The 22896-nt window shown below is 45.5% G+C and overlaps 1 protein-coding gene and 1 pseudogene across 1 annotated transcript; both read right to left on the bottom strand.

The window, feature by feature from the left end:
- Window positions 1-1229: 1229 nt before the first annotated feature.
- Window positions 1230-3395, bottom strand: LOC137348826 (gastrula zinc finger protein XlCGF8.2DB-like). Its single transcript, XM_068014064.1, has 2 exons — window positions 2953-3395; window positions 1230-1428 (listed from the first exon to the last, which is right to left on the bottom strand). The coding sequence occupies exons 1-2, from the start codon at window positions 3393-3395 to the stop codon at window positions 1230-1232; spliced, it is 642 nt and encodes a 213-aa protein (XP_067870165.1).
- A 10614-nt stretch (window positions 3396-14009) lies between these two features.
- Window positions 14010-14116, bottom strand: LOC137349453 (U2 spliceosomal RNA; annotated as a pseudogene).
- Between the last annotated feature and the right edge of the window lie 8780 nt (window positions 14117-22896).

Below are 22896 nucleotides of genomic sequence, written 5' to 3'. Positions count from 1 at the left end.
CCCACCGGCCGTCCATGTCTCCATTTTAAAGACATCCGCAAACGCGACATGAAGTCCTGTGACATTGATCACAAGTCGTGGGAGTCAGTTGCCAGCGTTCGCCAGTGCTGGCGGGCAGCCATAAAGGCGGGGCTAATGTGTGGTGAGTCGAAGAGACTTAGTAGTTGGCAGGAAAAAAGACAGAAGCGCAAGGGGAGAGCCAACTGTGTAACAGCCCCGACAAACAAATTTTTCTGCAGCACCTGTGGAAGAGCCTGTCACTCTAGAATTGGCCTTAATAGTCCCTCCAGGTGCTGCTCCACACACCACTGACCACCTCCAGGCGCTTACCCATTGTCTCTTGAGATAAGGAGGCCAAAGAAGAAGAATGTTCTCAATGTCCTGCTTCTGCCTATTTATAGCTTTCTCACGTAAAAGGTGTTCTGTGAAAATGTGTCAGCTTTAATGGAAAGCAATATATATAAGCATACCAGATGGCACGTTCTGGTACCTTGGTAAGTGATGTGGACAAATCAGTAGGTATATAAATTAATAAAAAAGCAAACATTTATGAGACATTTACAATCCAGAAACATGAACATAAGCAGGGTAATTTTGTTATTTTGTACTGTGACATAATCACCTGAACGATGCAGAAAGTAAAACCAGGTAGGGAGGATTGTTTACCAGTTATACAGCCTGTCCAATTTACTGTCCATTAACTTAAATGGACAGGAATATCACATTCATTCTGTTAGGAGCATGTGATACTCCTGATCCAATTTTCTTTACGACAATTATTTACCTCCCAGCACAAAAGAAGAAAATAACCTTATTAACTTTTGCAAATGCAATGCCTCTATGGATAGAATTGCTTGTTTTTAAATATCATCACTTATGGTAGATTTTATCATTTAAAATAATTAGTCACATTATAATGATTGTAAATTAAAATAATCTTGTTTGCAGTGCAGATCTCATTATAATCTTAATGAAAACTAATGAAAAATGTGGTTTTCCTCTTCAAAGGGTCCAAATATTATGCAACATAAAAATTTTCCCAGATCTTGCAAGTGACAGTGGAAAAGTAATGAGACTAGTGTTGTACCTCTAGGAAGCAAATCCTGCACTCCGGGTCCCAGTACTTTGTGGGACGTCCTGCCCCATGTGTCTAAAGATCTGCAGGTCGAGAATCAGCCTGTTCAGTGACCTGAAGACCCATGGAAGAAACTCGCAACCTTGAGTAGACGTCATCCTCGAATCGAGGGATAGCCGACGACAACCTCGACAGTAACAAGTTTGAGGTTCTGATGCATCATCCCCAAATCAGGCTCAAAAGTTTGGTAAAGGCCCTGTGACAATGCAGCAGGTCTAATGGACAGCTGTATATCCCAACAGTGATCAATACTTCTGGCTCCTGTTCTCCAGCACCAATTGGTCTGGTGACAGCTGCATTTAACAGCAAGGTGAGCTGAAAATCATAACTATTGTGTTGGCTTGGAGAAAGGCAGCATTCTGTATATACTGAAGATTTACTACATTGGTCTCTGGGATGAGGGGGTTGTCCTATGATGAGGGGCTGAGTAAATTGGGCCTATATTCTCTGGAGTTTAGAAGAATGAGAGACGAACTAATTGAGACATACTAGATTCTGAAAGGGCTTGATAAGGTAGAAGCTGAGAGATTGTTTCCACTGGTCAGGGAATCGAGAACGCGGGGGCACAATCTCAGGATAAGGGGCCAATCATTCAGGACTCAGATGAGGAGAAATTACTGCAGTCAAAGCATCGTGACAGTGGAATTCTCTACCCAAGACGGTTGTGGATTGATAGATTTTTGGTCTCTCAGAGAATCAAGTGATATGGGCTGTGGGCAGGAAAGTGGAATTGAAACCCAAGATCAGCCATGATCATATTGAATGGTGGAGCAGGCTCAATGGGCCATATGGTCTACTTCTGCTCCTATTTCTTGTGTTCTTGTATATACATGTTCATACATGTACAGAGTATTGTGCCATCAGCCTGAGAAACCCAGTGACCATTTATAGTGACTGCAGAGAGCTCACAGGATATTTGAACTGTAGCCAATACACAGCACTTGTGGTGCAGGACAGTCTTTTCCAGATAATCTTCAGCAATGCCAAAACACACATTGAAGAAAGATGGCCAGAGTTATACTCCTTGCCCTGCATCACTGTGGTGTAAAAGACAGCTTCACACTGACTCCAGGTTGACAGTGTGACTGGGGCAGTAGACAGTGAAAATGGAGGTGAACAATGAATGGAATTCAGCCATACACCTGAGCAAACCGATAAGTGGAAATTCCAGATCACTTCAGTTGCTCCAAAGCACAGGACATATTCAGTTTATCCAGTTCATGCTCACTGCAGGATATTCACATTCAGTAACCAGTTTGTGCAGAGTTTTCAGAAATTATTTCAGACACACACTGCTGTGTAAATGGAAGCAAGTTTCAAATTCCTATTGACAGACCAATGTTTTTGCTGCAGACCAGCGACTTGCCAGCTACTGACCCTGCACCATTAATTTTAAACCATGTCAAATGAGCTGTGTCAGTTCTCAGGTGGTCTCTGCTAAGATATCCCATGAAGGCAAAAATAAACATTGGGAATTGGTCTGTGTATGCACACATCTCCTTTTTGTCTATTTACAGAAGACAGACACACTGAAGTTGTGAAGGAGTGTGCAGTTCAACCCACTTGCTTTCCTGTTTGAAATTCATTTCCACCAAGGTGGAAGACTATAAAAAATAAAGATGACTTAAAAAAGGTAAAACAGATCGCCGAGCAGCTTTGTGGTTGGCCGACTTTAAAAAAATCATAACTGACAGTTGCAATTTCTCTCAAAGCCGGTCTTGTGGTTAAGGTGGGAATGGGAGAAGCCAATGGTGGATTTCCGAAACCCCAATGTCGGAAATCTGCCATTTGGTGGAAATTTCTCATCCCTGAGTTACTTGTGAACTCGCTGGTGTGTCAGCACATGGGATGAAGCAGGAAGTTCTTTCCCCTGGTCAGAGCAAGTGAATGGCCTCTTCCTTGTGTGAACTTGCTGGTGTTTCAGCAGGTGGGGTGAAGTAGTGAATTCCTTCCCACACTCGAAGCAGGTGACTGGCCTCTCTCCAGTGTGAACTCGCTGGTGTGTCAGCAGGACGGATAAATGATTGAATCCCTTCTCACATTCTGTGCAGGTGAATGGCCTCTCCCCAGTGTGAGTGTGCTGGTGTGTCAGCAGGGCGGATAACTGAGTGAATCCCTTCCCATATTCTTTGCAGGTGGATGGCCTCTCCCCAGTGTGAATGTGCTGTTGTGTAGTGAGCTTGCCTAATCGCCTGAATTCAGTCCCGTAGTGAGAGCACCTGAACAGTCTCTTGTCAGTGTGAATACGTTGATGGGACATCACTTCAGCAGAACGTTTATAGCAATTCCCACAGAATGGACATTTAAAAGGTCTCTCCCCAGTGTGAACTCACTGATGTGTCAGCAGGTAGGATGATTTAGTGAATCCCTTCCCACATTCACAGCAGGTGAACGGCCTCTCCAGGGTGTGACTGCATGGATGAGTTTCCAGCTCAACTGGATAATTCAATCTCTTGCCACAGTCCCCATATTTACATGGTTTCTTCCCAATGTGACTGCAGTTGTGTTTCGACAGGGCAGATGATTGGTTGAAACCTCATCCACACACAGAACATGTGTACAGTTTCTCCACACTGTGATCGGTACTTTTCCCTTCCACGTTCAAAATCCGGTGATATTCGGGTTGCGATAAGTTGGGCGACTCCTTCAGATCCTGATCTGACATTTGCTTTGCATTTCACAGCTGCAATTCCTCCCCTTCTAAAACCCTGTGAAATTGATTTAAAACTGAAAAAAAGAGTGTGTGAGAGAACCCACAAAAACACAAAGGCAGGTTGTGAAACGGAGCTGAATGAATCTGGTAATTTATGGTGCCATCACGAGGAAAAAGTGACCATGAAAGCTGCTGGATTAATGTACAACCGCAACTGGTTCATTAATGTCCTTCAGTGAAGGGAACCTGCCACCCAGTCTGGACCTACACAAGACTCTGCCCTCTATGGGAGGAAAAAGAGAGAGAGAGAGGGAGAGGGGCAGGGAGAGGAGAGGGAGTTTATATATCGACAACTCGACCAGAACTTTGACAGAACCTCCAAAAACCTCAACTTCCATCATCTGGAAGGACCAGGGTAGCCCGTGTATATGAACACCATCATCTCTAAGTTCCCCTCCAAGTCACGCACCATCCTGACTTGTCTGACTGACATCCAGTACTCGATGAACAGAAATTTCATCCACTTAAATATTGGGAAGTCTGAAGCCATTGTCTTCAGTCCCTGCTGCAATCTCCACTCCCTAGCCACCAGCTCAATCCCTCTCCCTGGCAATTGTCTGAGGCTAAACCAGACCATTCATAACCTGGATGTCGTATTTGACCCTGAGATGATCTTCCGATTGCATATCAACACCATCACTCAGACCACCTATTTCCACCTCAGTAACATCGCCAGACTTCACCACTGTCTCAGCTCATCTGCCTCTGAAACTTACATCCCTGCATTTGTTACCTCTCAACTTGACTATCCTGGATGGCCTCCCACATTCCACCCTCTGTAAACTTGAGATCATCCAAAACTCTGCTGCCTGCGTCCTTACTCGAACCAAGTCCTGTTCACCCATCACCACTGTGCTCACTGGCCTACACAGACTCCCAGTTAAGCATCACCTCAATTTTAAAATCCTCATCCTTGCTTTCAAATCTCTCCATACCCTCACGCCTCACTATCTCTATAATCTTCTCCAGCCCTACAACACTCTGAGAAATCAGAGCTCATCTAATTCTGGAATCTTGAGCATCCCCGATTTTCATTCCTCCATCGCTGGTCGCCGTGCCTTCAGCTGCCAAGGCATTAAGCTTTGGAAATCCCTCCCTAATCCTCTCCGCCTCGCAACATTGCCTTCCGTGCTTCAGACACTTCTTAAAACCCAGCTTTTTAATCCAGCTTTTGGTCACCTGCCCTAATATCTCCTTATGTGGCTCAGTGTCAAATGTTGCTTTATAACACTCCTGTGAAATGCCTTGGAACATTTTATTACATTAAAGATGCCGTATAAATACAAGTTGATGTTAACTTGGACATTTATCACCGTTCCTTCATCATCACTGGGTGAAAATCCTGTAACTCCTTCCCTAACACCATTGTGGGAGCACCTTCAACACAAGGACTGCAGTGGTTCAAGGTGAAGGCCCACCATCACCTTCTCAATGGGCAACTGCGAATTGGCAATATACGCTGGTCTGGCTAGTGATGCCCATATCACAGGAATGAAGTAATAACGTGTGTATATGTAAACTGGATTGAAAGCCTCCACAGAAATACTTGTTACTGAAACAATACTCTTTTACATCGAGTGGTTGGTGTCTGTTTAGCAACCTCATCTCCCCTGGATTCTACCTCTCTTGACAGCCTCACAATGAAAATTGTTGCACCTGACTGGGCTCAAAAGTACTCGGAATTAAAGCCAGCAGTTGCTCCCCCATCCCCACTCCAGCTCAAACTGATGGAACAAAAAAGACCAACACAGGACATCAGGGACTGACTTCCACATCCAACACCCACCCTGATACAAACTGGCTCTTAATTCGTCCGTCTGTGTTTCTCGACTCAGTTCTGTGAGAAATGCCTGCAATAAAACAAAAGCAATATACTGCAGATGCTGGAAATCTGAAATAAAAGGAGAAAATACTGGAAATATTCAGCAGGTCGGGCTGCATCTGTGCAGAGAGAAACAGAGTTAACGCTTCAGGCACATCAAACCACCGCCGGTACCTACAGCCCAGAACTCAGAATGGGAGAAGGAGGAAAAATAAGGAGAGGCAATATATTCCAACACTCAGCAACCGACAGTCCACCTCCATCACCGGGATAGGGAGACAAAGTTTAGAAATGGTCAGCAACACGACTCCAGTAAAATATCCCAGGAGCAAAAGGGAGAGCAGTGTGTGTACCTGCCCTGATATCCCCCTCCCTAGGCCTGTCAGTCTAACCCCCCACTCCACTGCTCAGCCTAGCAGCTTCCTGCACCTTGAACTAGCCGTGTCCAGGTGTGGCCCAGTCCAAGGGGAGTCTTTGTGGAAGCAGGCAGGGGGGACCTCCTACCCTGTGCTGTGTCCCAAATGTGTCCCTGTGTTGTGTCCCCCAGGCCCCTTTCTAACCGAGATAAGTTTCCTTCAAAATTTTGGGCTGTGCTGTTAAAGTTTAGTAATCCTTAGTTCCTGCAAAAGAGCAGGAAATCTGGCGGCCATTACCGTCACTAAGAGAAGCCCGGCAGCTGCCCTGCCCCGCCGCGCCTCCGGTCGTGTGCAAACGCGGGACCGGGAGCTTCTTATTGGGGTTATTGAGGCTGCAACAGCTGTCTCTGAAACCATCACTGGGACTGCGCCTGCTCAAACACTGTTCGGCATTGCGCATCCTCAAGCACTGTTCGGTACCGCGTTTGCGCGAAACGCTGTATTGCGCCTGCGTACTGCTCTCCTGCGTTCTCAATAGGGAATATTCTTAACCGCGGAGAATCTTGGGTAGAAACCGCGCCATTGAACGGTCCAATTCGAGCGGCGGAGCAAACCGGAAGGGAGAAGCGAGGAATCGACGCGGCGATCGCGGGATGGAGGGAGGAGGGACCTGAATGCGGCGACTGATGCGGCGATTGCGCTATTGTGGAGGTGATGTTGGGTTTAATTTGCTTTTCGTGTCCAGTTCAGCAGCGCCATCTTTATACAGCTGCCTGTGACGTCGCAGACAACAGCGTTTTGGACGATGATGGTGCATTTGCGCACCTGCAGCAAACGAGTCCGAAAATTTAAATCGTTCCTAAAAGAAGCTTTTAAAAACATTGATTCATCGGATGTGGGCGTCGCTGGGCAGGCCAGCATTTATTGCTCATCCCATATTGCCCTTGAGAAGGTGGTGGGGAGCTGCCTTCTTGAACCGCTGCAGTCCATGTGGGCTAGGTACACCAACAGTGCTGTTAGGAAGGGAGTTCCAGGATTTTGACCCAGAAGTAGAAGAATATTGAGGGAAATTTCTCCAGACTGAGGGTTGTTAAGATCTAGAATGTACCGTCTGAATGGATGTTGCAATCAGATTGCACAGCAACATTCTTGAAGAGGACAAATTTCCAGGGTGATGGAGAAAAGATGGATTATGGGATTAAACTGACTGTTCTTTCGGGCCCCTGCTGAGGGATACGAGCTAACAACCCCACTGCCTTGTGGTTGTCTCAGGAGAGACTCAGGCCAGGAGAGTAAACCCTCACAGAAAATCATGAGAGGACCCCTAATGCGGTCATGTGTCACCTTTGTCATGTTTCCAGCAGTTCCTGCAGCCAAACTGTTGCCAAACGTTGAGCTCTGCCCTCCTTTGGACCCCTCTAGGAAGGCTGAGAGGGGTGTTTTGATGCTTGAGCAAGTCACAACCTCCATACATTCTGTCCAGGAATGCGCCATGGGCAGGTCACTCCATAGTCACCTCACAGCGACCAAAACAACACGGAAGGCAGCAGTTAAGGGGTCGTCGCTTCTCTTTCAGAGAGCCAGCACAGGCTCGGTGGGTCGACAGGCTTCCTTCTGTGCTCTAAAATTCACTGACTCCATCATGTTCATTATCACATCAACTGGGAGATACAACACAACTCAAAGCTCACAGACAATGATGCCCAGAATATGTTTACGGATGGGCAATAAATGCTGGCCTAGCCAGCGACACCCCATCTCATGAACGAACACACAAAAAAGGGCAGTTCTCTAATGCTTTGTATGGATAATTTAATTACAGAGCAGGCAGTATTTTAAGCTGTCATGGCCGAGTGGTTAAGGCATTGGATTTGAAATTTAATGGGGCTTTCCCTGTGAAGGTTCAAGACCTATTCACAGCAAACTTTACATCTGTTCTCTTGAGTTACCTGCCTGGTGAGATCACAGACTTGTTTCCCAATCAAATCTGCATCTGCTATAATCTATCAAACCAATTGATGCAAAGCTCATTTTTCCAATTTTAAACATTGAAATGTATTAATTACATATTGTAGTTTTGTTAGATGACAAATGTAAAATTGGGTGAGAAATAAACACTGAAAACAACCAGAAAAAAGTGTTTTCCTAAACATCCTTGCAAAATTTAGAGGAAAAATAGCACCTTCAGCGAATGAGTGGGAATACTGTTTGGTTTCAATAAGTTGAACCAGATTTCTCAGTGTAAAATGATAGTGGCAGAACTCAAATCTTCTTCAAATCATAGATGTTTCCTGCTGAAAGTGAAATAGGAAAAGCAGCTAACCTGAGGAGCATTGCAGAGCTTCCCAAGTCGTCTAGTGGTTTAGATTCAATCCTCTTAACACCATCCTCTGGTTTCCATTCTTGATTAGGTAAATCAGAACTTCTTGCTGCTGTGGCAACTTTCAATTACTTGTTGCATGAAAACAGAAAATGTGGAGTGAAGGACGCTCTTAAAGCTCTCGGTTGGTGATTGTTGACCAGAGCTGGAGAATCAGTGATGTAACTTGACAAGAACAATTACAGATACAGTTGGTGAGTGAAAGAAAGCAAGTTAAGGGCTGTGGAAAAGTTGCAACATGGAGTGATACACTGACTAAAGGGATGATAGTGCAAGGCAAAATGTTGCTGGTAATGGGATAGCTTTTTCTGCTTGCTATACAAACTGGCACAAATATCACTCCTGAGCAACCAAACACAACTGCTCTGTCAAAAAGCATGCTGGGCTGAATTTTTTTTTTCCAAAATATACTTTATTCATAAAAATCTGTAAAAATTACATTGCCAAACAGTTTCCAAACAGCACCAAAAAATACAAACATTGCAAGGGAGATCAGTTTCCTTCAATACTGTCATGAGTTTCTTCCCAACCCTTCCGTTTCACAATTGTCATGTCAATTACAGTTTTACATTTACAGCAATTCAGAATATTAACGATACAGTTCGAGGGGTTTCCCATGGATCCAGCCCCTCAGTCCAGCTTGGTGGGGGAACCTTACACTGTGCTCTTTCCCCATTGAGCCTTTGCTGCGGCTGCCCCAAGCTTTAGTGCGTCCCTCAGCACGTAGTCCTGGACCTTGGAATGTGCCAGTCTGCAACATTCCGTGGTGGACAACTCTTTGCGCTGGAAGACCAGCAAGTTTCGGGCAGACCAAAGGGCGTCTTTCACCGAATTGATAGTCCTCCAGCAGCAGTTGATGTTTGTCTCGGTGTGCGTCCCTGGGAACAGCCCGTAGAGCACAGACTCCTGTGTTACAGAGCTGCTTGGGATGAACCTTGACAAAACCCACTGCATCTCTTTCCACACCTGCTTTGCAAAGGCACATTCCAGGAGGAGGTGGGCGACCGTCTCTTCCCCACCACAGCCAATGCGGGGGCACTGTGCGGAGGGGGCGAGACTTCGGGTGTGCATGAAGGATCTGACGGGGAGGGCCCTTCTCACCACCAGCCAAGCTACGTCTTGGTGCTTGTTTGAAAGTTCTGGTGATGAGGCATTCCGCCAAATGACTTTGACGGTCTGCTCGGGGAACCATCCGACAGGATCCACCGTTTCCTTTTCCCGTAGGGCCTTGAGGACATTCCGTGCAGACCACTGCCTGATGGACCGGTGGTCAAAGGTGTTTTCCCGCAGAAACTGCTCCACGAAGGATAGGTGGTACGGCACCGCCCAACTGCACGGAGCGTTCCGCGGCAATGTGACCAGGCCCATCCTTCGCAACACCGGGGACAGATAGAACCTCAGCACGTAGTGACACTTGGAATTTGCGTACTGGGGATCTACACACAGCTTGATGCAGCCGCACACGAAGGTGGTCATCAGGATGAGGGCCACGTTGGGTACATTTTTACCGCCCTTGTCCAGAGATTTGAACATCGTGTCCCTCCGGACCCGGTCCATTTTAGATCCCCAGACGAAGCGGAAAATGGCTCGGGTGACTGCCACGGCGCAGGAATGGGGTATGGGCCAGACCTGCGCCACGTAGAGCAACAACGTGAGCGCCTCGCACCTGATGACCAGGTTCTTACCCACAATGGAGAGAGATCGCTGCCCCTACATGCCCAACTTTTGTCGTACCTTGGCTACTCGCTCCTCCCATGTTTTGGTGCAGGCCCCGGCCCTTCCGAACCATATCCCCAGCACCTTCAGGTAATCTGACCTGACGGTGAAGGGGACAAAGGATCGGTCAGCCCAGTTGCCAAAGAACATGGCCTCGCTCTTGCCGTGGTTAACTTTGGCTCCCGAGGCCAGTTCGAACCGGTCGCAGATGCTCATCGGTGTGCGCACGGACAGCGGATCCGAGCAGAAAACGGCGACGTCATCCATGTACAGGGAGGTTTTGACCTGAGTGCCTCCGCTGCCTGGGATTGTCACCCCTCTTATGCTCGCATCCTTCCTAATAGACTCAGCAAAGGGTTCAATACAGCAAACAAACAAGACCGGGAACAGAGGACAGCCCTGTCTGACTCCAGATTTGATCGGGAAACTTTCAGATTCCCACCCGTTGATTGACACTGCGCTACTGATGTTTGTGTAGAGCAGTTGGATCCAATTGCAGATTCCCTCCCCAAACCCCATTTTGGAAAGCACGTCCATCATGTAGGTGTGCGATATCCTGTCAAAAGCCTTCTCCTGGTCCAGGCTGATGAGGCAGGTGTCCACCCTCCTGTCCCGTACGTAGGCGATCGTATCCCTGAGTAGCGCGAGACTATCAGAGATCTTCCTGCCGGGTACAGTACAGGTCTGATCGGGGTGAATCACCAACTCCAGAGCAGACTTGACTCGACTGGCTATGACTTTGGACAGAATCTTGTAATCAACATTAAGCAGTGAGATGGGCCGCCAATTTCTGATTTCTGCCCTCTCCCCCTTCTGCTTGTAAATGAGGGTGATGATGCCTTTTCTCATGGATTCTGACATGCTGCCGGCCAGGAGCACACTCTCGTATACTTCCAGCAGGTCCAGGCCGACCCAGTCCCACAGGGCCGAGTACAACTCAACCGGTAAGCCGTCGCTCCCGGGAGTTTTACCCGTCTCGAAAGACTCGACGGCCTTTGTCAGCTCATCCAGAGTTAGCGGCTTGTCCAGTCCCTCCCTCCTGCTGTCATCTAAGACCTCTGTGATAGATGACAGGAAGGACTGGGAGGCTCTGCTGTCTGTGGGCTTCGCGTCATACAGCCCAGCATAAAAGGATTTGCTGATCCTGAGTATGCCGGGCTGCGAAGACATTACCGAGCCATCTTCTTCCTTCAGGCTGCTGATAACAGAGCTCTCTCTGTGTACCTTTTGGAAGAAGTAACGCGAGCACGTCTCATCCTGCTCGATGGAGCGGACTCTGGACCGGAAGATGATCTTGGAGGCCTCCTTGGCAAAGAGCGAGGCCTGCTGGCTCTTCACCTCTTGGAGGTCCTCCTTGACCTCGACCCCCATTGACTGCAACCGGAGTAGATTTTGCATAATTTTCTGGAGTCGGGACCGTTCCCTCTGTCTCTCTCTCGCCTTCTGAACACCTTTGTGGATGAAGAACCTCTTGATGTTCTCCTTAATCGCTTCCCACCAGTGAACTGGAGACTCAAAGAGGGGTTTCACGGTCCTCCAACCTTTGTAATCCCTTTTGAGTTCCTCAACGTTCTCTGGGGTCAGCAGTGTCGCATTGAGCTTCCACGTCCCTCTGCCAACCCGCTGGTCATCCTGTAAGTGACAGTCGGCCAGTAAGAGGCAGTGGTCGGAGAAGAACACCGGCTTGATGTCGGTGGATCCGACCGTGACAGCACGGGACACAAACAGGAAGTCAATCCTGAAACGGGCAGACCCGTCCGATCTTGACCATGTGTATCTGCGCTGCGCTCCGTCTGCAGGTTTGCTGAAGACGTCGTGCAGTTTGGCATCCTTAACTGTTTCTATTAGGAATCTGGACGTAGCATCCCGTTTGCTGTCGTCACTGCCGGATCGTCCAGCCGCATCAATGATGCAGTTGAAGTCACCGCCTAGGATGACCGGCCTGGACGTCGCCAGCAGCAGTGGGAGCTGCTGGAAGACGGTCAGCCGCTCGCTGCGTTGTACCGGGGCGTACACGTTGATCAACCGGAGCGGAGCGTTGTTGTACATCACGTCTGCTACGAGGAGGCGGCCGCCCACCACCTCCTTAACTTCGGAGATGGTGAAGTTACCTCCCCGCAGCAGAATACCCAGGCCGGAGGAATGGCAGTCATTACCCCCCGACCAGATCGATGGCCCGTGGGACCACCATCGCGACCACTGCCTGTAGGTGCTGAGGTGTGGTATTCCACACTCCTGCAGAAACAGTAGGTCAGCTTTGACCTTGGCAAGGTAATCCAAGGTTGAAACACATCGCGTAGTAGATTTAATGCTACGCACATTAATGGAAGCAATTCTTACACCCATTTTTTACTAAAAATTAGTTGTTGCTTCCCATACCATTTGACCTCGTTAGTCCCAGTCCTTCGGGATGTTCCTGCATACCCATCGTATGCGCAAGCAGTTTCACGTTGGTTGGGCTCAGAAACTCCTCCTGATTTTTCATGCAGAGGTTGTGCCGCTCGGGTGACATCGGGGGGGTCTTGTAGGCAGAGAGCATTGGGTTGTCCTCAGCTGCTTCCATCTGTTCCTCCTCGAAAACATCACAGCTCCCGGTCTCCCGGAGCTCAGGTGCGCCAGACGTGTCTTTGCTCCCGGTGTCCCGGAGCTGAGAAGCGTTGGCCACTTCGTTACGTGTGGGGCATTGGGGTTGGGGCACGCCGGGCCCATCACACCTTCCAGTGCCCGGGGGCTGGGATGCTTTATCATCCATCTCGGAGTTCTGCTGCCTCTTTTGAAGGGGCTGTCGTTCCAGCATTTCCCCGTCCAGTGAAGAGGAGTTGTTGCAGTCTGATTCAGAAGAGAGCCTCCTCTTGCCACTGGTTTGGGTGGTGGCTTTGGGATGTTTTTTCTTTGTGGTTTTCCTCTGGACCACTTGCCACTGACCTGTTTGTCCATCTGCTGCCTCCTCCTCCATTGATTCTGTCTGTGGAGGAGGGGTTTCCGGGCGCTGGGTAGGTGCTGGGTCGTTGGTTTCAGCTGCCTCCCCTTCCTTCTCAGGTTGAAGTTCCTCACTGCGGAGAAGGTTGCTGGTCTACTTTCGAACAGCGGACGCCTTTGTCGAACCTTCTCCCGGCCTATCCTTGGACCTTGCCGCCTGAGCATAGCTGAGGCAACGTTTGGGACAAGTCTTGCAGAGATGGCCTGCCGCACCGCACAAGTTGCAACACTTAGTCTGCTTACAGTCCTTGGTCTGATGGCCTTCCTCCTTGCAGTTCTTGCAAACAACCGTGCTGCAGTTGGCTGCCATGTGACCAGATTTGCCACAGGTGCGGCAAACTCTGGGCTGCCCAGCGTAGACCAAGAAGCCTCGACTTCCCCCGATAGTGAAGCTGGAGGGAGGGTGGATGATGGCTCCACTGGGATCTACCTTCAAGGTCACCTTGACCTGCCGCTTGCTGGTCCAGATCCCAAAGGGGTCCTTGACATCAGTGCTGCTGCCGGCCACCTCGACGTACCTGGCGAGAAAGGTGAGTACATCCACCACCGGAACATGGGGGTTGTAGAGGTGAATCGTCACCACCCGGTCCCGTTGTGACAGAAGCGTGAAGAGCGGCTCCGCTGTGAGGATCGACAGCGGCGCCCGGTCCCCTTTCTCCTTGAACGCCTTCAGGAACTTGATGCATCCCGCCACGTTCCGGAACGTCACGTCGAAGTATCCACTGCTGGGGAAATCCTGCAGGCAGAAGACGTCCGTCGCTTGAAATCCGCAGCAATCGAAGAGAATTTTCTTGATGAAGAAGGTGCGATCGACTGGTGCATCTCCTTCCTTGTCCTTCACGACCACCCGAACGGTGTTGCGCACTCCCTGGCCCGAAGCTCGAAAATTGGTTATAGCCATTTTACTCAAAGCTTCCCCAGGATCAAAAGGCAATGATCATGGTCTCTTCTCAATCAAATAAGCACTGATAAGAACAGATACTACTTGATCTTAGCCAAAAGGCCGAGAAGCTTAAAATGGTTTTGTTCTTGGTAAACTCCAATTGCACAAGTTCTGCCATCTCACAACCCATTACAGCCAAATATACTTTCTTGCCTTGTGCCCTTTCCTTTTGATCTCATGACAATGAGGAAATTCAGTGAGAAGTTTTCTTGTCATTTCAATCACCAGATCTGGAACCTGCTGAATGACATTTTAAATGGTGCCAACCCTTTACTGCAGCTCAACTCATCAAACATTCACTGTTATCATTGGCCTATTCGGTATCTTCTTGCACTACATCTGCTGAACAACATTACTTTCTTGTAGCTCCACTTTCTTCACATTGAAAGCCTGTCAGAAATATGCAGTTTCAAAGCTAAGCAACTTGTAAAAGATTGGAAGAGGGTGACAGTGTCTAATTGCGATTGGGAACAACTCTTGTATATTCATGCGTTCAGTATCTGGAAGAAGCAGGAAGATGAGATCCTGGTGCTTATTTATCCTGTTATCTGTGAAACCCATCGTTTCTCAATGTCCTGCATCTTTCATTCCCACTCCCTGCTTTCCAGGTCAAGCTGGCTTTCACAAATTTGGTCTGTTTGCATCAAGCAGCTCATTCACCTGCAAGCTGGAGGAGCAGAGGGAGCTGGAGGAAAAGCAGTGATAGAAGCAGAAGGAGATGCCACATGAAACTAACAGGATTTGATGTGTGTCAGTTGTTTCTGCTGATATATGACAGCCCATGTGTTTCCTTGCACATTTCACAGGAGCCGCATTGATTCTGTTGTTGCGTTTTGGAAATTGAAACTTGTACATCCGCAGCTTGTGGTTCTGTTTCATGTTACTGTCCATTTAATGCTTATGCCTTCATCACTCAGTGCTGTCATTACCTGGATAAATCATTTCTGTTCAAACTAAACACTCCATTTTGTATGAGAAACATCTCTGTGGTGAAAGTAGACTGAAGTGAAGGAACAGGAATAGCAGCGCATGTCAGTTAACTTGCCGGGCAGTGCAGTCAATTCCCTGGTGGTCTTGCTGTGTTTATTGCTTTTATATAGCAATAAGGAACCAAACAATCTTCAGTTGAGTTGTCATAAACTGTGAGTTCTTTATTGGTATAGTAACACATTTACAGGAGAGCTTGTCTCACTCATGTGACCAGGTGTCACGTTCAACTCCAGTGAACTGATCACGTGTTGTTGTGACATCACTTCCTCTGATGGTGAATAGCATTTAAACTGTAAAAACCATATCACAACATCCCCTTTCCTAAAATGGAGACACATAAAAGACAACTATGTAAATAATGGAGTGAAATGACTTTTAAAAATATTTACACACACATTGACGATGATGTTCTTCAGTCTCTGAATCATACAGGCGGTCTGCTGACTCAAACTGATCTTGTGAAAATGTAGTTTCATGGAGAACTGGACTTCTCAGCCTTCTTGACTTGACTTTCATGTGTGGTGGGGCAGGCCACCTCGACAAAACCTGCCTCAGTTAGGCGCAGGCGGCAAGGCCCAAGGAAAGGCTTTCCATTAAAATTGACACATCTTCACAGAACACCTTTTACATGAACAAGCTATAAATAGGCAGAAGCAGGACATTGAGAACATGAAGCTCTGTAAAACCAATTATCAGCTGTCAGGGAAGTCTCATGAAATTGTATTCTGAGTACAGTGCAATTTTATTCATTACATATGCAAAATTGTACAAAATTACCATTACACAACTAGTTTGCTTGAATAACAGTGTTATAATTACATGAATCATTGTAAAAAAAAAATCAGTCATTTTTAGTCTTCAGCCACTAATTTTCAGACCTTTTGATCTTTTGCCACTCTCACCCCGGTATTTGTTACTTATTTTTGTGAAATACTCTCCCTATTAGTGCTCAACTGCTGATTACATTTATATGTATTTATACATGTCTATAAAGTGTCTGTGTGCCCAGATTTAACTAAGTTGTGATTTGTAACCAATAAATGATGTTTTGGCCATGACTTGTAGTCTGGTATCTTGGTGATTTGTCAAGAAAGTGTACTTTCCTGCTTCTTTCAGGATTCCATTTAATCCAACAAGGGTGACTTGTCCCTGACCACAACAAACTACTATGGGTGCTGGTATATGTTGGGTTTAAGTGTAGCAGATTTATTAAGTAATTTATATTCAGTGTAAAGAAGTAATACTTAACAACGACAATAGTGGCTTTCTGTTCCTCAGATCCTCGGTGGTTGCCCTCTGAGTGACTGTGACGCAGTCTCTCTCTTGCTGTGTTCTGTTGACTGAAGATACTCTTCTTCCTTGCCCTGGACTTTCTGTATTGCTTCTCATGTTCAATAGCTGTTCTTTTATACCCTTTTTGGCCATCAGACCACCTTTCTCGTTTGCCCGATGGTTGGTCCAGGTCCTGCGAAGTCAGTGACTACCCTACTCTAATTGAGGCTTAATCGATAAAACATGTTGACAATAATTGCGATAAAAACCTATGAAGAGTTCTATTCATTACGGTTGTTATCTCCTTGGACGGTATGAATTTGTACAGAAATTGATTCTTTTTTAGCAAAGTTAATGAATGTTATTGGGTCACAACACTTTTTCTGCTGACTGTGTTACAGTGAGTTACAAAGTCCTACTGATACTGAATTTCTTACAAGCTTCAGACTTAGTTTTTAAACTTAATACTTTTAAATTAAAGCCCATTCTTTCTAACATGATTCTTAATTCATTAATTATAACTCAGTCAAGGTCCATTGCTTTGTAATCATTGTTTCTTGATGGGTTGCTGCTTAATATATACATGTAGTTGCTGATACAAGACACAAAATTAACTTCTTTGTTCATATGTTAGTATTAAGATGATTTCCTTGATATTGTTAGTTATTACAGAGGATACAGTGTGAAAATAGTCAAGTTAAGCTAAAAATCTAGCTACCCAACCTACTTACAACTCCCCAGTTTGAGGGTGAAATATATGACAATATATTGACCCCTCACTACTTTTCATTGACTGTTACTTTCTTTTAGACATAAGAGCTGGGTTCCAGCTCAATTCAGTGTTCTTCAGCTGTCTTGAGGTAAGATTTCTCAAGTAACAGAGGATGGCTATTATTACAATTGTGACCATCGTTTGTATCAAAGTGAACAGAATAGAAATAGTTCTGAGCCAGGGATGTTGACTTGTATTCACAACTGTTTCCCATCTATATCTATTTCCCAAATTTCCAATTCCTCTCTCTCAATGTTCATGTTCTTGTCACATCTTAAACCAGTGCTTTTGGGATGTTGCAATATTTTAATTATAGATTATAAATCTAAGGATAGAGGGGGTATCTCCACTGAATTATTGTCTTTAATGCTTCCTCCTGCATTCCAAAGTCGACTCTGATTTCAGTGATGTTTTAAGTAGGTACAGGGAACATGATATCATTCCCTATCTGGGTGATCTTAGTGGGTTAGAAACAATACACCAAGCAGTGAATTATCTTACAATATCCCCACCTCGAGGGCAAGGCATTTATGCCGACCCCTCAAATTAAATTCTTGTATACTCTGAACTTACATATTTGTTCTGTGATCATGTTTAATTGTGATCTTGTTTGGCACACCAGGTGCTTCAAGTAGCAAGTGTGGAGCAGTAAGCATATAAGGACCAATAACTGGGTTATATTCCAGGGGCGGCACAATGGTGCAGTGGTTAGCACCACAGCCTCAGCTCCAGTGACCAGGGTTCAATTCTGAGTACTGCCTGTGTGGAGTTTGCATGTTCTCCCTGTGTCTGCGTGGGTTTCCTCCGGGTGCTCTGGTTTCCTTCCACAGCCAAAAAGACTTGCAGGTTGATAGGTAAATTGGCCATTATAAATTGCCCCTAGTATAGGTAGGGGAATATAGGGACAGGTGAGGATGTGGTAGGAATATGGGATTAGTGTAGGATTAGTATAAATGGGTGGTTAATGGTCAGCACAGACTTGGTGGGCTGAAGGGCCTGTTTCAGTGCTGTATATCTAAATCTAAAAATCTAAATCTAATCAATTCATGTGAAATTATTCTAATCCAGAGGGGAATTTCCATGTTTAACCCTGTTTCCCACCAATGTGATAAATCCCCTACCCCTGGAATTTCTTTAGCTATAGTTTTATTTCCTTGCTGCACTGTGTAATAACGGCATTGGGAGGTGTTCACTTGACTTATTAATGTTGTTGAGGTTATTGGTAGTTCAGGGATGTGGTACCCAAATTTCGTGACATAAACCCCTGGGTTTATGTTCAAGCCATCTTTTACTTGTGAGACCTGTTGGTCAGGCATCTCAATGGCGAGGAAGGTTTTCCCCCTCGGACTGTGGTTTTGATCGGTGTAATACAGTCGGTCCCAATTTGAACATTTAAGTTCCTGTGATGGTAATAGTCTTCTCAGGTGATAAAACAGGACTTCCCTTCTCGTACATAGGCCGTTCTAGTTCTCACATCTGATGAACCTGGAACTTCCACAGTGCAGTTCATCCCCTTCCCATTCCAATTAAAAGCACATGTGGCTCTTTAATGATCATATAAATCATATGGGCAAATGAGGATATCCATGCTTGTTCTGTATCCCTGTAGGTTTCGTTCTATCCAAGTTAGTTCTTCTAACCTGATCAACTATTGGAGTGATGTCAGGAATCGATTAATGACACTTTCCCTCATAACCCCTATGTTTTCTGTTCTAAACAGAGGATTAGACATGGTTCCATTCAGAAGACTGGACATGTGTACTACTAGTCCCAATAGCTTCTGGTTCCCCACCTTGTGGCATTTGTGCTTGACCAGGTGAACCTCAATCAGACTCCTAATTTTACAGAATTCTGCATCGTCCTGATAACAGGATCATCCTGATAAATGCCTATTTGTTACCCAAGTGGGAAGATGTCCTTCATTAATAACTTCTCGGTTGTCTCTGAACCGTTCTACCAACCAATTCCCATATATGACACATACATCATTATGAGTTGCTTGGTCAGCGGCCTTTCTGTCCTCTCGGGTAATGTTATTAATCTTTCTCACATGATTTTCTGTCTCGTGTATAATGTCTCGTAAGTGCACGCCCATTGTCTGATCCTCTCCCAGCTCTTCATGTTCTATGCTATTTTCTTCACTGAGTATATTTATCAATTTCTCCTGTCCATAACTGTATCTGTGAAACTGCCAAATCCATAGAGTTAATCATTGAGGTGACTGTATTAAACCAGTAAATCCAGCATTTATCAAGCCTCTCTTTCGCCTACTTCTTGTTTGATTCATTTCATTTCTAGTAGTGTTCTCATGGAGGAATGCATTCTGTACATCCTCTACACTTGGGACAAGGTAGTCTTTTCCCAATCCCCGTCAAAAACCGCTGTCTCATCCCTTGAGTTAACTGTATTGTTTTATTGGGACACCATTTGGGCAATACTAAATCAGTTAAGTTTAAAATGACAGGGACCACTTCTGGTATTACCTAGTGATATACTGCTTTGTGGGTGGGGATAATTACAAGGCCATTTCCAGGTCCTGCTTCTAATTGAGGACATTTCCTCTCTTGGCCCTGACCCCAAACATCTGAACTATCCTCCTTCTCATACAGTGTGAGCATTACACTGTTGAGCTACCCGTTGGTCTTGTGCATGCAGTTATTGTATCCTTGAATCTTATCCTGACTCTAGCTATTCCACCTCCCCTACCCCCGCCCCCCCCCCCCCCCCATCAATGTTAGGGTAGTTATATTCTCCCCATTGCTTCAAAGTTACTAAAAAGGTTCGTTGTCCAATTTCTGTTATTGGACCATACATTAGACCCAATACAAGAGCACTGCCCTTTGTGTCTCTTCCACCATCATGGCCAACACATTGGATGTATCCTTCACTCTCTGAAACCACTGGGCCTTGGTTTGATTCTTTTATCTGCTCCCAAGTCCCTTTATTCTTTCCCAGAAATTTCCACACGCTCGGGCCTCCTTTACCTTGCACCAAAAACCCACTCCATATCCCTCTTTTATTTCTCACATGGAAACTCTTCCTGGGAGAAGACCACAAACTATTATGTGGTTACACTATCTCTTTTACTATTTCTTATCCAAACCGGGAGATCCCCCTCATATGTTTTATATGAGTCATTGTCGTTCATTGATCTTTTGTGTCCACCAAGAATCTGAGGTTCTGATCCATAAATTGCAAATGCGATGCATTCAGCTTCTTTGTCCAAAGATCTCCTTCAGGCATCTTGGTGTACTGAGTAGATCGTGTCTCGCTGTTTAAAAAAATGTGAAGATGAAAACCCTGGTGTCTGCTGCCTTATACTCAACAAAAACTGGTTTCAATTGTCAGTCAGAGTCCCATTTCTGGGGTGCCAATTGTGGCTTTCCTGCTACTTTCAGGATTCAATTTAAGCCAACAAGGGCGACTTGTTCGTGACTATAACAAATCACTATGGGTACAGATATATATTGGTTATCAGTGTTGTAGATTTATTCAGCAGTTTCCAGTCAGTGCAGAGAAGTAACACTTAACAAAGACAATAATCACAGGCTGATACTCAGAACCTCGGCGGTAGCCCTCCAAGTAACTGTGGTCCGGTCTCTCTTTCTCTTGCTGGGTTCTGTTCTCTGAAGATTCTCTTCTTTCTTCCTCTGGGTTTCTCGTTCTGCTTCTCATATTCAATAGCTGTTCTTTTATACCCTTTTTTGCCTTTGAGCCTCTGTGGCAGCTGACCAGATCCTGGACTATCTCACTCATTCTGTTTAATCATCATTTTTAAAAAACTTGAAGATTACATTTATGCTGAATTTTCTGGTATCTCTTGGTTCCATTTTCTTGCACCTTTGTTATTCCTTATCTCGAAATTCATACAGTTGTTACATGAGGTCCAGCAATGTCTTTTAATCGAGTGATAACAGATCTTAGAAGCTTTAATCTTCTGTTTTTATTGTAATTTAATGAATATTCTGTCTTTCACTATCTGTTAGTTTCAAACATACCAGGACATTCTTTTCACATTTAACTCAAGGTTTCTTTCTTGCTGTCCTGCCAGTTTTTAACACAGCCGTGGCTCAGCATCAGGCTTTGCTTCTCAGCCTCAGACCATGTTTATCTCAGCTTACACATAGTATAGTTACTTTAATGATATCTGGAAAGAATTATTACAAATAATCACTGCTTATTAAGCTTAAACTCTTCAAGACGCTACACCAAGCAGTGCTGTGAGTCTGGAGTCACATGTAGACCAGGTCAAGTAAGGACAGCATTATTTCATTCCGAAGGAACATTGGTGAACCAAATGGGTTTTTATAATAATCAATGACAGTTTTATAACATCATAACTAAGAGTTGCTTTTGATTCCAGATTTTTCAGTTAATTGAAGTTTTAATTAATTCAAATTAAATTCCACCAGCTGCCATGGTTTAAACCCATGCCCCCAGACTGAAATCCCATTACATTACCACTATGCCACCATCACCATAACACTGCAGCTCCTTGAGTACAGGAGAATGTTTGTTCTCTAACACCTCGAGGGGACAGAATAAAGAAAGATCCCAACTGCGAGAGATCCCCATATCATTTGCAAATATCGTTCAAATGCTGACAGGTTCAAACTGCCAGTTTCCATCACATTGAAGTCAATGGAAAATGGGAGAGTGGTTATGTTGGAACAAAACACTAGTTAGACCACAGCTCACGTCCTTCAGCCCCACAACCTCTATGTTGTTGGATTACACCCTGAGATAGACAATGTAAACAGATTCCCCTCACCCACCAACACAGCAACTTCTTCACAAAACACAAACACGTTTGTAAGACATGATCTTCTTTTCCGAAGCTGTGTTGAGTATCTCTAATGACTCCTCTTCCCCAGTGATCAGAAACAGCGTCTCTTCGGATCCCTGCAAACATCCCTGTGATCGAGCTCACACTGATGGGTCTGTAGTTCCCTGGCTCTGATTTGTCTCTGATTTGGAAAATGGGAACTACGTGAGCTACCTTCCAATCTTAGAGAGAATAATCCCTGACTCCACTGAGCTGTTGAAGATACAGACAAGGGGCTCACAGATCACCCATCCCATCTCTTTCAATACCCTTGGGTAGATATCATCTGGACCTGGAAAACCATCAGGTTTGAGATTTCCTATTTTATTCAGGATGACAATCCCTTTCTAATTTAATATTTATGATGTTATTGTTGACAGCACATCCCACAGCTGGAATCTGAGCATCATCCACAGGAGTGCAGACTGATGTGAAACAGTCATTTAACAGTTCTGTCATAGCCTGGTAATCTGTTTCAATCTGTCCTGAACTGTGTCTCAGTGGCTCGAAACCATCTGTATCCAACTTCTCACTCCTGATGTAGCTGGAAAAGCTTTTGCCACTATTACCACCATTGTGCACCATATTCTTTTCCAAATATCTCTCAGCTTCTCTAATGGCTGTTTTTGTCTTCCTCAATTGTGGGTGAAATTCGTCCCGATTCTCCTGGAAACAGAATTCAGCTTGTTCCAAATTGGGTTCAATGTAAAACAGTTCGGGGAGTCAGGCATCATTCACCCATAGACTGACATGGGCAAGTAAAACCCCAGACAGATCCTTAGTAAGGATTCCTCTGGTACCTCACCTTATATTTGAAAGGATACTGAAACCCAGCTTTCTCACAGTCCACTCCTGGAGGCTCCACTCCCTCAGCCTACAACCTTCAGCAGAGGCAGTGGTGGAGTTCCACAGTGGGAGTGATCCCAGAGTAACTGAAGTGATAGCACCCCTGTGGATGTTCTGTGTATTTCTAGTTATCCTGGTGTCTAACAC

The sequence above is a fragment of the Heterodontus francisci genome, chromosome 34 (genome assembly GCF_036365525.1).
Source record: "Heterodontus francisci isolate sHetFra1 chromosome 34, sHetFra1.hap1, whole genome shotgun sequence".
Lineage (NCBI taxonomy): Eukaryota > Metazoa > Chordata > Chondrichthyes > Heterodontiformes > Heterodontidae > Heterodontus > Heterodontus francisci.
The sequence above is the reverse complement of the archived record's forward strand: the minus strand, read 5'-3'. Positions and strand labels throughout refer to the sequence as shown.

Coding starts and splice junctions, on each gene's coding strand:
- LOC137348826 (XM_068014064.1), bottom strand. CDS start 3,395: ATGTCCCATCAACGTATTCACACTGACAAGAGACTGTTCAGGTGCTCT. Junction 1,429..2,952: donor ACACACCAGCGAGTTCACAA/GTAACTCAGGGA, acceptor TGTTAAATGCAG/CTGTCACCAGACCAATTGGT.